Genomic DNA, 11,504 nt, shown 5'->3' with positions numbered 1-11,504 from the left:
CCTTACAAGATATTACTTTTCCTCTGAAGAACTACTAGAAAGGAATTCTAGTCTTAATATAAAGTGGAAATTTATGCTAACAAACCCAAAATCTGTTGTCTGTGTGTATATAAGTTTTGATAATACGTATCCTTTCATTGGCTTTCCCTCCTAAGAAGTATCAACTTCCAACGTAAATTGGATTTTTCTACATCTCCCCTCAGTTACACACACCTGAACATTAGCCTGGAACAGGAATAATCTTAAACCTCAAAGACCTATTTACAGCAGAAACAAATGCTACTTGTACTTCCCTTTTGCTATGAGAAAGTTCAAAATCAGGCATGTAGAGAAACATATAAGTAATGAGGTACAATGGCTTGCAATTATTTTAAATCTTGGCATTTAAGTAAGTGGCACAAATGGCTTAAAGAAATATACATACTTTCCTAGTCCAAAAAGTTAAATTGAGAGCTGCAGCAGGATAATGGACAGCAATAACACTGATCAAAGCAACAAACCTAATTTCCTTGTAGGAGTAACTGTAAATTGATGAACTTGCTAAATTAAAAGTGTGCTCTTCTATAGTTTATATTCATTGCATGCTGTATTAAGCTGAAATATTTTTTATCCAGAGATTAACTTAATTTTTCCAAGACAGGTCTGTTTGCTCTGTCAAGTACCTTTCCAGAGAAAATGATTATACTAAGGCAGTTAAATCACATCTAGTAAAATTCAGTCATGTCAGACCTAAAATTGTTCAGAAAAATGTACTTGGATGAGACTGACGTGAAAAAATTGGATTTGAGTCACTAATAATAGTCCCTTTAGTTTTATCCTATTAATGCTATACTGACCCAGTACAGTCAGGCTTCAAACAGGCTGTTCAATCGTATCTTGCAAGGCTGGCCTGGCTTATTTTCAGAGAGATGTTCCAGGCATCCACTTTTTCTATTTTGTTTTAACATGTCACACTAGTATGTTGATGTTTTATTAAAATAAGGCTGCTCTAAAATATGCAAAGAAGCAGCAAGGCTGATACAGTTATCAGAATACACAACACCACATGCCTAAATTCTACCAGTACTGAGATTTTAATGAGTCTGCCCTCTTTGCCCACCCTGCATGTTCCTCAACTTCAGTAATTTCTCTAATCAATACTTCAGACAACATGGCAACAATGGATAGCTTTTCTTTTTCTTAGCCAGTTTCATTTATTTTGTTCAAACATCACAACAGGATTTTGGTTTTCACTCTTTAAAATCGGTTTATGTCAATATAATTTACGTCCATATCTTGAAGCATATCTTGGGCATATCTTGAAGCCATCAACTATTCCACTGTTGCTCTAAAAAACACTAACAGCAGAATGAAAATATAAACCATTACATGAAGCAGAAAACATAAACCACTACATGAAACTAGAGTATTTTAGGGTTTTTTTTCACTTTCTCTTTGCATGCTGATGGAGCAACAAATTCTGTTGGAAGACAGACATCTGGTGAGAAAGAATAAAACCAAAAATAGAAAGGCAAAGAGCAAGAAAAAATCTAGAGAAGAGTGAATGACTCAGACCCCTAATTACATGCATATTTAAGGCCTGGTGATGCATAGCTGTGTTACCCAGGTAGCAGCTTACCTGGGTGATGAATGCAGACCAGGCAAGGCTGCCAGGGCACACACAGCACTGTGGGAATGAGGCCAGAATAATTCCCGGCTAGATTTTATCTCAGAACAATGTATTTATCCAGCATGGAGCTCAATGGGATAAGCATCCTCCGATTAAGCTACTTCCATGTAGTCAGTCAGTGCATTTCTAAACTGAACAGTAGATGCAGCAGTTGTGCCTTTATCAGTCGCACATGAGGAAGAAATGGTTTAACATGTGATAATCAGTGGCTGCCTCAATGGCAGTGACCTGGAAATAGCAGAGTTCAAGACACAGAGTATGGGGAAGGTGAGGAGCAGAAGGCAGGCCCTGGACTCCATGAGACATACTTGAGTTTATTCAAGAGAACCAGCAGGCTGGATCCCATGGGAGGCACTTTTGAAAGGCAAAGGAGCCCAGGGAAGCTGGCAGCAGGGCTTTAAGGACATCCAATCATAAAAACAGTTCCTCCTGATACTCAGGAAAGTAGAGAACTTACAACAGCACTCCAGTGCAAAAGGACAGTAATAGAGGAGGTAAAATCAAGGATAGGCTTCAAAGAAGGAATCTGAAGACATGGGTAACAACTGCTTGGACATCAGGGATCTAAGGGTAGAGATAATGGCTTGCCCTGTGTCCGAAGGACAGTAACAAATGGAGCACGGGGACACTCGGCATTGGCACAGCCTCCATTCCTGGAGCTGGGAAGGACGGGCTGGACATCCCTGAGCATCCCCGCCTGACCTCCGGCTGGCGCTGCTGCTGGGCCGGGGCGGACTGACGGCTCGCGGAGCTCTGCTCCAAGCGGGATTAGCCCGTGACCCTCTGGGACACAGCTGCCTCCGAGCACAGGGACGGTCCCCGCGACGTACGCTCCCGGTCCCGCTCTGAGACCACCCGCACCACCGGGACCCGCCCCGGACGGACCCGCCGTGCCCCGGAAGAGCAGCCCGCGCAGGCGCAGCGGCCGCACGTGGCACCGGCGGGACCATGGCGAGAGGGACAGAGCGCCTGGAGAGCGCCCAGGTACGGCGGGAGCGGGGAGGGACAGCCTGGAGAGAGCCCGGCTACGGCGGGAGCGGGGAGGGACAGCCTGGAGAGAGCCCGGGTACGGCGGGAGCGGGGAGGGACAGCCTGGAGAGCGCCCGGGTACGGCGGGAGCGGGGAGGGACAGCCTGGAGAGCGCCCGGGTACGGCGGGAGCGGGGAGGGACAGCCTGGAGAGAGCCCGGGTACGGCGGGAGCGGGGAGGGACAGCCTGGAGAGAGCCCGGGTACCGCGAGGAGGGAGCGCCTGGAGCGGGGCCGGGCCGGGGTTTAACCACGGCTGGTGCTGTTGCAGGTGAAGAAGGCGGTGGAGGCTCTCCTGGCTTTCTCCAGGAGCAAGGCCAAGGGAGACGCACTGCTCCTCAACGAGAACGAGAGCGTTCACCTCCTGGTGACGGTCTGGAAGGTCCCGAGGGAGGCAAAAGTCATCAGAATGTAAGAAACTCACCGCCTGCCGTCTGGGTACAGGGGTTGCTCGTGTCCTTTGGCTTGGGAAAGAGCACTTTGCTTGAGTTTTAGGGATTTGGCTGCCACGGCCCCCTCCTGGCAGCTCCTGTGCCTTCAGTGAGAACCGGGTTAGCTCCACTTTTAGTGTAACTGGAAGCTGGGCTGTGCCATCCTTTAACACAGAGAATAGTGATTCGGTGGGTTGCCACTTACAAGGTATATGCCTTTCAATCCTGAAGCTTGAGAAAATAAATCCAGTGAGGTTCCACTGAGGATGTTTAGTGGTTAACAGAATCTAAATACAAGAGTTTCCCTGTATTGTTAAAGGGTAATGATGTCTCAGTGTAGACCTAGTTCTGGAAGAAACCTCTTTCTTTTACTGGACATTCTTTGTCTGTCTCATATCCTCCCTGTAGACCACTGCCCCATGGCATTCGACCAGAAACAGCTGAGGTTTGCCTGTTCACCAAGGATGAACCAAATTTAACAGCAGAGCAGACTGAAAATCTGTACAGGAAACTTTTGATCCAGAATGGGATCAGAAGTATTAGCCAGGTAAGAGAGGTGCTTGATGGCAGAGTGAGTGTTTGAATATTTGAGTCCATTGCAGCTGGATTGGATTGTTTATGCTACTAGCAATAAAACTATAAAATAAATTTATTGTTGTATTTAACCTCGATTTAGATTTTACCATATACTGAAGTTCAGTTACTATGCAAGACATCCATGTTGTTTGATTCTTAAAACAACAGGAAAAGGATACAGTACATTTTGATTTCCTTCAGCATTCTAAAATGATGATTCTGTGCAGTTCTAAGAAGCATGCTAGGCTGCTTTTTTAGCAATGGGGACTAAACTCTTACTTGCACTGCAGATCATCCCCTACAAGACTCTCAAAAAGGAGTATAAACTGTTTGAAGCGAAGCGTCGCCTCCTGAACAGATTCGATCTCTTCCTGTCTGATGACCGAATCAGGAGACTCTTGCCCTCACATCTAGGGAAACACTTCTATGAGAAGAAAAAGTAGGTCTTAAAATTGTGTAGATCCATTTTTCATTATCTTTTCAAAGATTAGATTCTTAGTGAAGCAGGGGGTTGGATTTGTTTTGAGTTTTTTAATTATTTCCTTTTTTTAACCCTTTATTTTTTAGGGCACCTTTATCTGTAAACCTGAAAGCCAAAAATCTTGCTAAGGAACTACAAAGGCATATCCAAGGGACTACACTCCCAGTTAACAACAAAGGGTGCTGTTAGTAAGTATGAATAGATTAGTACCTCGCTTGAGGGATGGTTGTACCTTAACTGTAGGGATTTTAAGTGAGTTCACTTTTAATCCATTAGTATGTGAATAAAACATGTTAAGGCTCACCATTCCAAATAGGGGCTATTTTGAACCTTAACCTGTATTAAAAAACCCAGTAGTTCTACTTACAAAGTTTTACTTTTTGGTTCTTTTTCCTTATACCAGAGAATTTCTAGGCACCTTTCACTGTCAAACAGCATATGCAATCTTTGAGAAGTACTGCTCTTAAATTTGATAAAAACTATTTCCAAAATATGCTAGTACTATTTTTTTTCATGTATTGTGGATCTAAAAGGATCTAAATTTGTAATATGCTTCATAATATAAGTCAGAAGTTCGATATCCAAAATATGGAAAGGTAAATACGGGTGAATCTCTTCTATCTGCTGTTACAAAAGACTTCTGCAATAGCCAGCCATCCTCTATGAAAGTAAAGGAAGTTATAGATGCCTAAATGCAAGTAACTTGAAGTATGTTTATTTGCCCACACATAAATATTACTCTCCTCTCGTTTCAGTACAGCACGTGTAGGTCACACTGGAATGAAAGTGGATGAGATCCTGGAGAATGTCATTGCAGCAGCACAAGTGATTGCTAAGAAGTTACCAAAGGTACTGCTGACTGTGTTAAATCCCAGTGGGTTCATACTTCAGCCTTGTTATTTTTACAGAATATGCTGGTTTTGTTGTTGCAGAACTGGAAAAATGTAAAGATTCTTCACCTCAAAACTCTTAAATCGGTTGCGCTTCCAATATTTACTGCGAATGTCTCCAACCTGGATGAGCTTGACAGAGAGCCCCCTCTCAAAAAGAAGGAAGAAAAGGTAAACCAAAATGTCTTCAAATTTTGCATAAGGTCAGATTGGTGCAGTTAGTTCTTTGTCTTCCTTTTGTGCACTACAGTGTTGGGTTTTAGCAGGTGATCCCAGGTATTTATGGCTAAAAATGGGTTGGGCCATCAGTGCCTTGGTGCTTCAAATACTCAGTAGTAATAAATAAATGGAAACTCTGTGATGGGTTGTAAAGCAAACTGGAAATAAATGTTTCTGGTGCTAAACTAAAGGGAGGTGAGATTCATTCTTAGAACTTTGCTGGTATTGTTTATTCATATTTGCCTTCTGAAAATACACTCATTAACATAGAGGTGGATTCAGACTATGCATCTGTTTTTTGTTGGCTAATCAGTGACATCTGAATAATTCACAAGCTTGTATATTTGTGTACATGAGGGGGCTTCTTCTTGTAAAAAATAATTGGCTATTCCTTTGTACTGAGTTCTGCTTATGTTAGTTTGTCTGAAGAAAATGTGGAACATGAATATTCAACTTAAAGACTGTAATCTTGACACTGTTATAGTTGTGAGTTATTTATAATAATCTTCATGCAATGCATTTTTTCACCAGTCTGGGTCTATTGAATAAGGGTCTTTAGATGAATGTTGCTACACTGTCTAATTTTTAACCACATTAAAACTATTATACATTTGGAAATGTTATGGGGATTTGTCTGAGATGTACTTCTGATTAACTCTAGAAGGGCAAAACCAAGAAACCGAAGAAGACAGCTAAAAAACGGAAGTCAAGTCAAGTCACTGTGACAACTGAAAGTAAAGCTGCTGCTGCTACTCAGGAGCCTGCGATAAAAGAAAAAGTAGAAGTAGTCCAAGAACCAGCTGATCATGATGATGAAGAAATTCCACAACTGGTGCCTATACAAACAAAGAGTTTAGCTGAGATGGAGGTAATTGCTTCATAATATCGGAAAAGTCATATTTCAGTTAAAACTAAAGATTTTGAACTGTTTAAACTGCTCAGTGCTCTTTAGGTAACAGTGTGTTAACACACTTCAGATGGACTGGGGTGCAGTTTAATTGATAGAAAGCATTTGTCATTTATCATGGTTTTCATTTCCTGAAAAGCAGGAAATACGTTTCTTAGGTGGAAGGGTAATTTTTTTGTCTGTCTTAAATACAGAAAATGGAGCCGAGTCCAGAAAAAGGTGGCAACTTGGGCAAGAAAACCAAAACACCCCTCGGAAAGAGAAAGAAACAACCTCTAGTTCCGGAGATACCAAAATCAAAACCTGCCCTTGCAGGAGAGCGTGCAGACTTGCAGACACCACCCAAACAGAAAAAAGCCAAGCAGGTCAGCAAGCCAAAGGAGGCAATAAAAGAAAAAGATGTGAAAAAGACTCCAAAAAAACCTGAAGTGAAGTCTTTTGCAACACCCAAAGCTGGCAAATTGATACAGTCAGCCAAGAAGTCTTCAAAACCATCGAAGCAAACACCCAAGAAAGGGCGTGTGCCACAGTCAGCATGAAAATTGTCTGTTGTAACACAGTTTATATTGTCATTCAGCGGTGTATTTTTAGTAAGCAAATATATACATGAAGTAAAATACCTTCTTAAGAAATCCGATCCCAAGGGCTTTTTTTCCACCGCGATCTGTAACAATTCATTTGTTTCCTTCTAATTTACAAGCTGGTACAAATAAATTCGCTGTCTTACCAGCCCTATCACTTTTTATCTTTTCCTGGCCCAAACCTTGGTCCTTGGAGGTATTTAAGAATAGACTGGATGTGGCACTTAGGGCCATAGTCTGGTAACTAGGGTGGTAGCTGATCGAGAGTTGGACTTGATGAGCTCTCTTTCCAACCCATCTGATTCTATGAAAGTGTGTTCATCTGGGGAGCACCTTTTTCAAAGTGCCTCCTTTCCCGCGTGTCTGAGCGAGGTGATGCTGCGCCAGTGGGAACAGCTGAACGTGTCTAGCCGTGCCTGTCTCACCTGCACATGGTGACCACCACTTCCAAGGGATGCCCCGGTCCCGGAATGCCATCAGTCACTACATGTCAACCTTAAACACTTCAGCACCCACCTCGGAGGTGGCGGAGCCGCCTGAGGGCAGCGCGTTCCTGCCTCATCGGGGCGGGAGCTGGAGGTGCCCTCAGGTGTGGGGGGCGTGGCCTGGGCGCTCCCTCAGGTGCAGGCGGGGGCGGCGCCTGGCGGTGCCCTCAGGTGCGGGGGACGTGTCCCGGCCGTGCCCTCAGGTGCGGGGGGCTTGGCCTGGACGTGCCCTCAGGTGGGCGCCGCCCTCCCGCCACTCCCGCCCGCCTCCCCTCAGGTGCGGGCGGCCCGAGGCGGCGGCGGCGGCGCTGCTCCCGATGGCGGCCCCGGGCGGGCTGGGCCGCTGCGTGGCCGCCTTCTGGCTGGCACTGGCGTTCGACGCGCTGGGGCTGGCGGTGCTGCTGGCGGGCGTGTTCGCCGACGTGTTCTTCTCCGACCTGCTCATCTACGCGGGCGGCATCGGCATCTTCCTCAGCCTCATCTGGTGGGTGTTCTGGTACGCGGGCAACCTGGAGGTGCCGCCCGAGGAGCTGCGGGACGACGTGGGGCTGGCGGCGCCCAAGGGCCGAGGGGACACGCTGCTGCGGCGGCTGGTGCACGGGCTCAGCCTCCGCCTCACCACCGCGCTCGGGCCCGCCCGCCCCGCCGACATGGAGCTGCAGCGCCCCGCGGGGCCCCGCGGCCGCCCCGCCGAGCCCGGCAGGTGAGAGCAGCAAAGGGGAGGCTGGGGACCGACCGTAAAGTTTGGCTGGAGCTCCAGAAAGCTCTCCTCTTACCTGAGGTCCGATTTAATACTTGCTGTGTTAAACCACCTGCTGGCAGCTGGCGCTTCTTAAAATGAAAGTAGTGGGAAATCTTTCTCAGCTCAGACGGTAATTAGAAACCGAGAGAGAGGGATGGCCCCAGTGCCATCAGGGAGGGGAGACACTTCCTGTGGCCGTCTAAGAACGGGAAAGAGGAGCTGGAGTAAAGCCCGGTGAGCGTGATGGAGCTTTATGTCCGAGTGCAGCACAGAACACTGTGTGGTCCTGAACTGGTCCTGACAATCACTAAATGCTGCCCGAAGTGGTGCGTAATGAAACAGCCATTAACCACTACCCACATGAGCTCTTCTGAGGGGAAGCTCCCTCTTCAGCACCATGAGGGAGTTTTCTAAGAGAAGAACAAGAAAGGTGAAATGCTGACTTGTGTTTAACTTGGGGGCAGAGTTCTAGCTAATAGGTTGACGCTCGTAAATGCAATCATTAGTTAAACTACTTGTCTTGAGCCTCAGTCATCTAGAAAAGATGTGGTAATATCCGTTGTGCAAAGAAAGTGCCTAGGTCCCATTTCAAAGCCCAGCCGAAGAATATCAAAGCTTTCAAAATCTCCCTAGTTTGTTCTTTTGCATGGCATGTTCATTTAGGGAGAAAAGCATGCTTAATGCCTTGAAAAAAGCATGTGAGAAAAAAAGCCAAACTTTCACCTCACTATGTAAAATCCTTCATTGAAAGAACTGTAAAAACATGTTTGTAATGGGTGTTCTAACTGTTCAAGGATTCAGAACAACTCGCTGTTCTGATTCACTATGTACAAAATTAGCTTTTTCTGCAGCTTCTTGAAACTAAATTCTGAAGCTACTGTTGGTGTACAGAAAAGTTCATGTGGAAGTTGCCTTCTTTCATGAAAGCCCCAAAATTTTTCTTGAGAGGAAGTTTTAACACTAAAGAGATTGAGCATTAATAGGTACTGCTTAATAGAAAACTTGTAGGAGGCGGAAAAGAGCAGCAGCAATACAACTTTCAAAGATTTGTTACTGCTCACTAGTTTATTATTAACTACATCTGCAATTAGAAAACAGGCTGTTGAAAACGAGTCATTCTCTTTTCAGACTTTCTTTTTTCTGAAGTGAGTCTAGGATTGACAGATAGAGATCCATATTTGCAGAGAAGAAATCACATTAGTAGATGACCTTTTTCATGTAAAGATCACAGCAATTGCACATCTTGAGTTCAGTAGATAATCTGCTACCTCTGCAGATGGCCCTACTTTCAATATGCATACACTGATGTGCATTTTGTTGTAATGAGCTTCTAGTAGCGAGACTTGTCCATCATTTTTAAATATTTCAAGTCTTATTCCTGATTCTAATTAGGTTTGTTATTTCTGTATAGTGCTTTAGTACAAGTTATCCCAAGTAAATAGCTTCTAATGTTACAGGAAACAAACTTCTGTACAATTGCATTAGTAATGGTAATTTAGAAGGAACCAAAACAGGGAGTGTATAAGAGCTATGTTACACATTGTAACATAAAACTCTATGATTTTACTTTCAAGGTAGAATAAAGGGTAACAAAATGGTGGCACCTCCAAAGATAATTGAGAGTTCCTTTTTGAAGTACGTTTCTCTGAAGTACTTTATATCTTCTCACAAACAACTGTGTGAATCAGATCATTCCTTACTGATAGATATCTCCCCATCTGGAGATATTTATGAACTTAACCAAACGGGTTAAACATGTTTGGGCAGATACTGTCAGGAGACAGGAAGGAAGAAACACCACCACACACACACATGCACAAAAAAATCCTCCCTGTATTGGCCATTAGAAAAGCTTCCATTAATAACTCTTGGAAGCTATTAATGGAATATTGCCTGCTGATCTGATGTCCCATCTTAAAAATTATATAGTAAAAATGAATGAGAAGGGTGAGAATTCCCAAGATATGAAATGCTTCTGTTAAAGGAATAACAAGTAGATTAGGATCCTTGATCCTGAAAAGATATTTGGGCACTGTTGGAGATGGGCTGTTGACTTGCTGGATCTTTCATTTGGATCCCAGTTGTCTGTTAAACATGAGGAAAAGTACTTCTAAGATTGATGTCAAATAACAGTTTAGAGTTTTATATGCTCATTGGTGTTAAGACTATTTTTGAGTAACCTTTTCTTACTGTATTACCTTCAGGGTCTGTTGAAGACATACCTATCCAAGTTACTGCCTCAAAAAGCGGGGAAAGTGCTGCAAATTCTGGAAAGAGAATTCCCTACTCAAAGCAATAGGATTCTCTCACTGTGGAATAATCTCTGCAAGCGTTGTGGACTCTGAATACAATGGACACATGGAGCCATATCTCTGCCAAACACACCTATTTCAGCGCTGGACTGGATGTGCTTTGAAATGGTGGGGAAAAGAAAAAACAACACAAAATCACTTTAAGAAGTGAAAACTGAAAGAGAACTGAACCCAATTCCCAGAAAAATCTCTGCAGCTTGTCATATAGTTGTGTTTTTTAACTATTATTATTTTTTAAAGCCTGGAAGGTTTGGATAAAAAGCTCTTGCACAATGAAAAGCTCTTGCACTGTTTTACCAAAGTCTGGAAGTTAAACCTACTGTGAATTTTTATAATGCCAGTGCAATACTTTTATTTGTAAGGGTGCTTTTAAAATCTATATTAAACTATTGATGCAAAGCTGCAAATGCAGTAGAAGTTGTTTATAGTGTAAATACACAATTTACAGTGTCTCTTGCTAAGTTTCATTGTTATTTTGGAATAACCTGGAATTTGAGATTTTAGCAGTAGACAAGTAAAATCAGCTATATTGTCACACCAGTACAGTCTTTGTAGTTGCAGGTGATGTCATCTGATGACTCTTGCAAAAGGCATTTTTAGTCCAGTAATGTTGGGAATTATTCTCCTAATGCTGAAGCATTTGAGGGAAGGGACAAGACTAAAAGAAACTCTCTTGATTAACAAATACTCTGAAGCTTTATAAAATATTAACAAACAGTACCTGGAAAAAGGACTCTTGTTGATACCTAAAATTTTTGTGTGGAGAAATTCCTCATGAGCTCCTCTGTTTCTGAACTAAGAGTCTGAGCCCACCATCAGCAAATACTGGTAGGTCTTGACATTTCAATGTACAACTGATTTTAAGCCACACCTTACTGAATACTAGAGATGGAATTAAGGAAAATATTTACTAAGAACACTGTGGCTGTACTTCCTGGTGAACTCTTGAAATGTCTTTCAATGTTTTCTTGTAAATTACTGAAGTAACTTGTTTTCTGTGCATATTCTCTTCTTAAATGTTTCCTAAATGCCCTGTCTTTTAACAAGCTAAGAACACTAAATTTGAAGGTCTGTAATGTGATTTTGTCTTTACTAACTGCAGTTTCTAGGAGGTGTATGCAATTGTTTCCTCCTTTTAATGGAACTGCAATTTGACACCACTGAGGTGCCACAATGGTATGACT

General features: G+C 43.3%; 2 protein-coding genes across 2 annotated transcripts; both read left to right on the top strand.

Moving 5' to 3' along the window:
* The first annotated feature begins 2,569 nt into the window (after positions 1-2,569).
* Positions 2,570-6,935, top strand: RSL1D1 (ribosomal L1 domain containing 1). The gene is made up of 9 exons (XM_027885484.1): positions 2,570-2,653; positions 2,968-3,107; positions 3,536-3,674; positions 3,994-4,142; positions 4,271-4,372; positions 4,940-5,033; positions 5,117-5,245; positions 5,955-6,161; positions 6,395-6,935. Exons 1-9 carry the CDS (start codon positions 2,618-2,620, stop codon positions 6,737-6,739), a joined length of 1,341 nt encoding a protein of 446 aa, XP_027741285.1. The 5' UTR covers positions 2,570-2,617; the 3' UTR covers positions 6,740-6,935.
* Positions 6,936-7,236: 301 nt separating this feature from the next.
* TMEM238 (transmembrane protein 238) lies at positions 7,237-11,504 on the top strand. The gene is made up of 2 exons (XM_027885486.1): positions 7,237-7,969; positions 10,213-11,504. The coding sequence occupies exons 1-2, from the start codon at positions 7,269-7,271 to the stop codon at positions 10,220-10,222; spliced, it is 711 nt and encodes a 236-aa protein (XP_027741287.1). The 5' UTR covers positions 7,237-7,268; the 3' UTR covers positions 10,223-11,504.

The sequence above is a fragment of the Empidonax traillii genome, unplaced genomic scaffold, assembly GCF_003031625.1.
Source record: "Empidonax traillii isolate 1590-97213 ecotype Southwest subspecies unplaced genomic scaffold, ASM303162v1 scaffold166:size2381449, whole genome shotgun sequence".
Classification (NCBI taxonomy): domain Eukaryota; kingdom Metazoa; phylum Chordata; class Aves; order Passeriformes; family Tyrannidae; genus Empidonax; species Empidonax traillii.
This window is presented reverse-complemented; position numbering and strand designations above follow the sequence as displayed.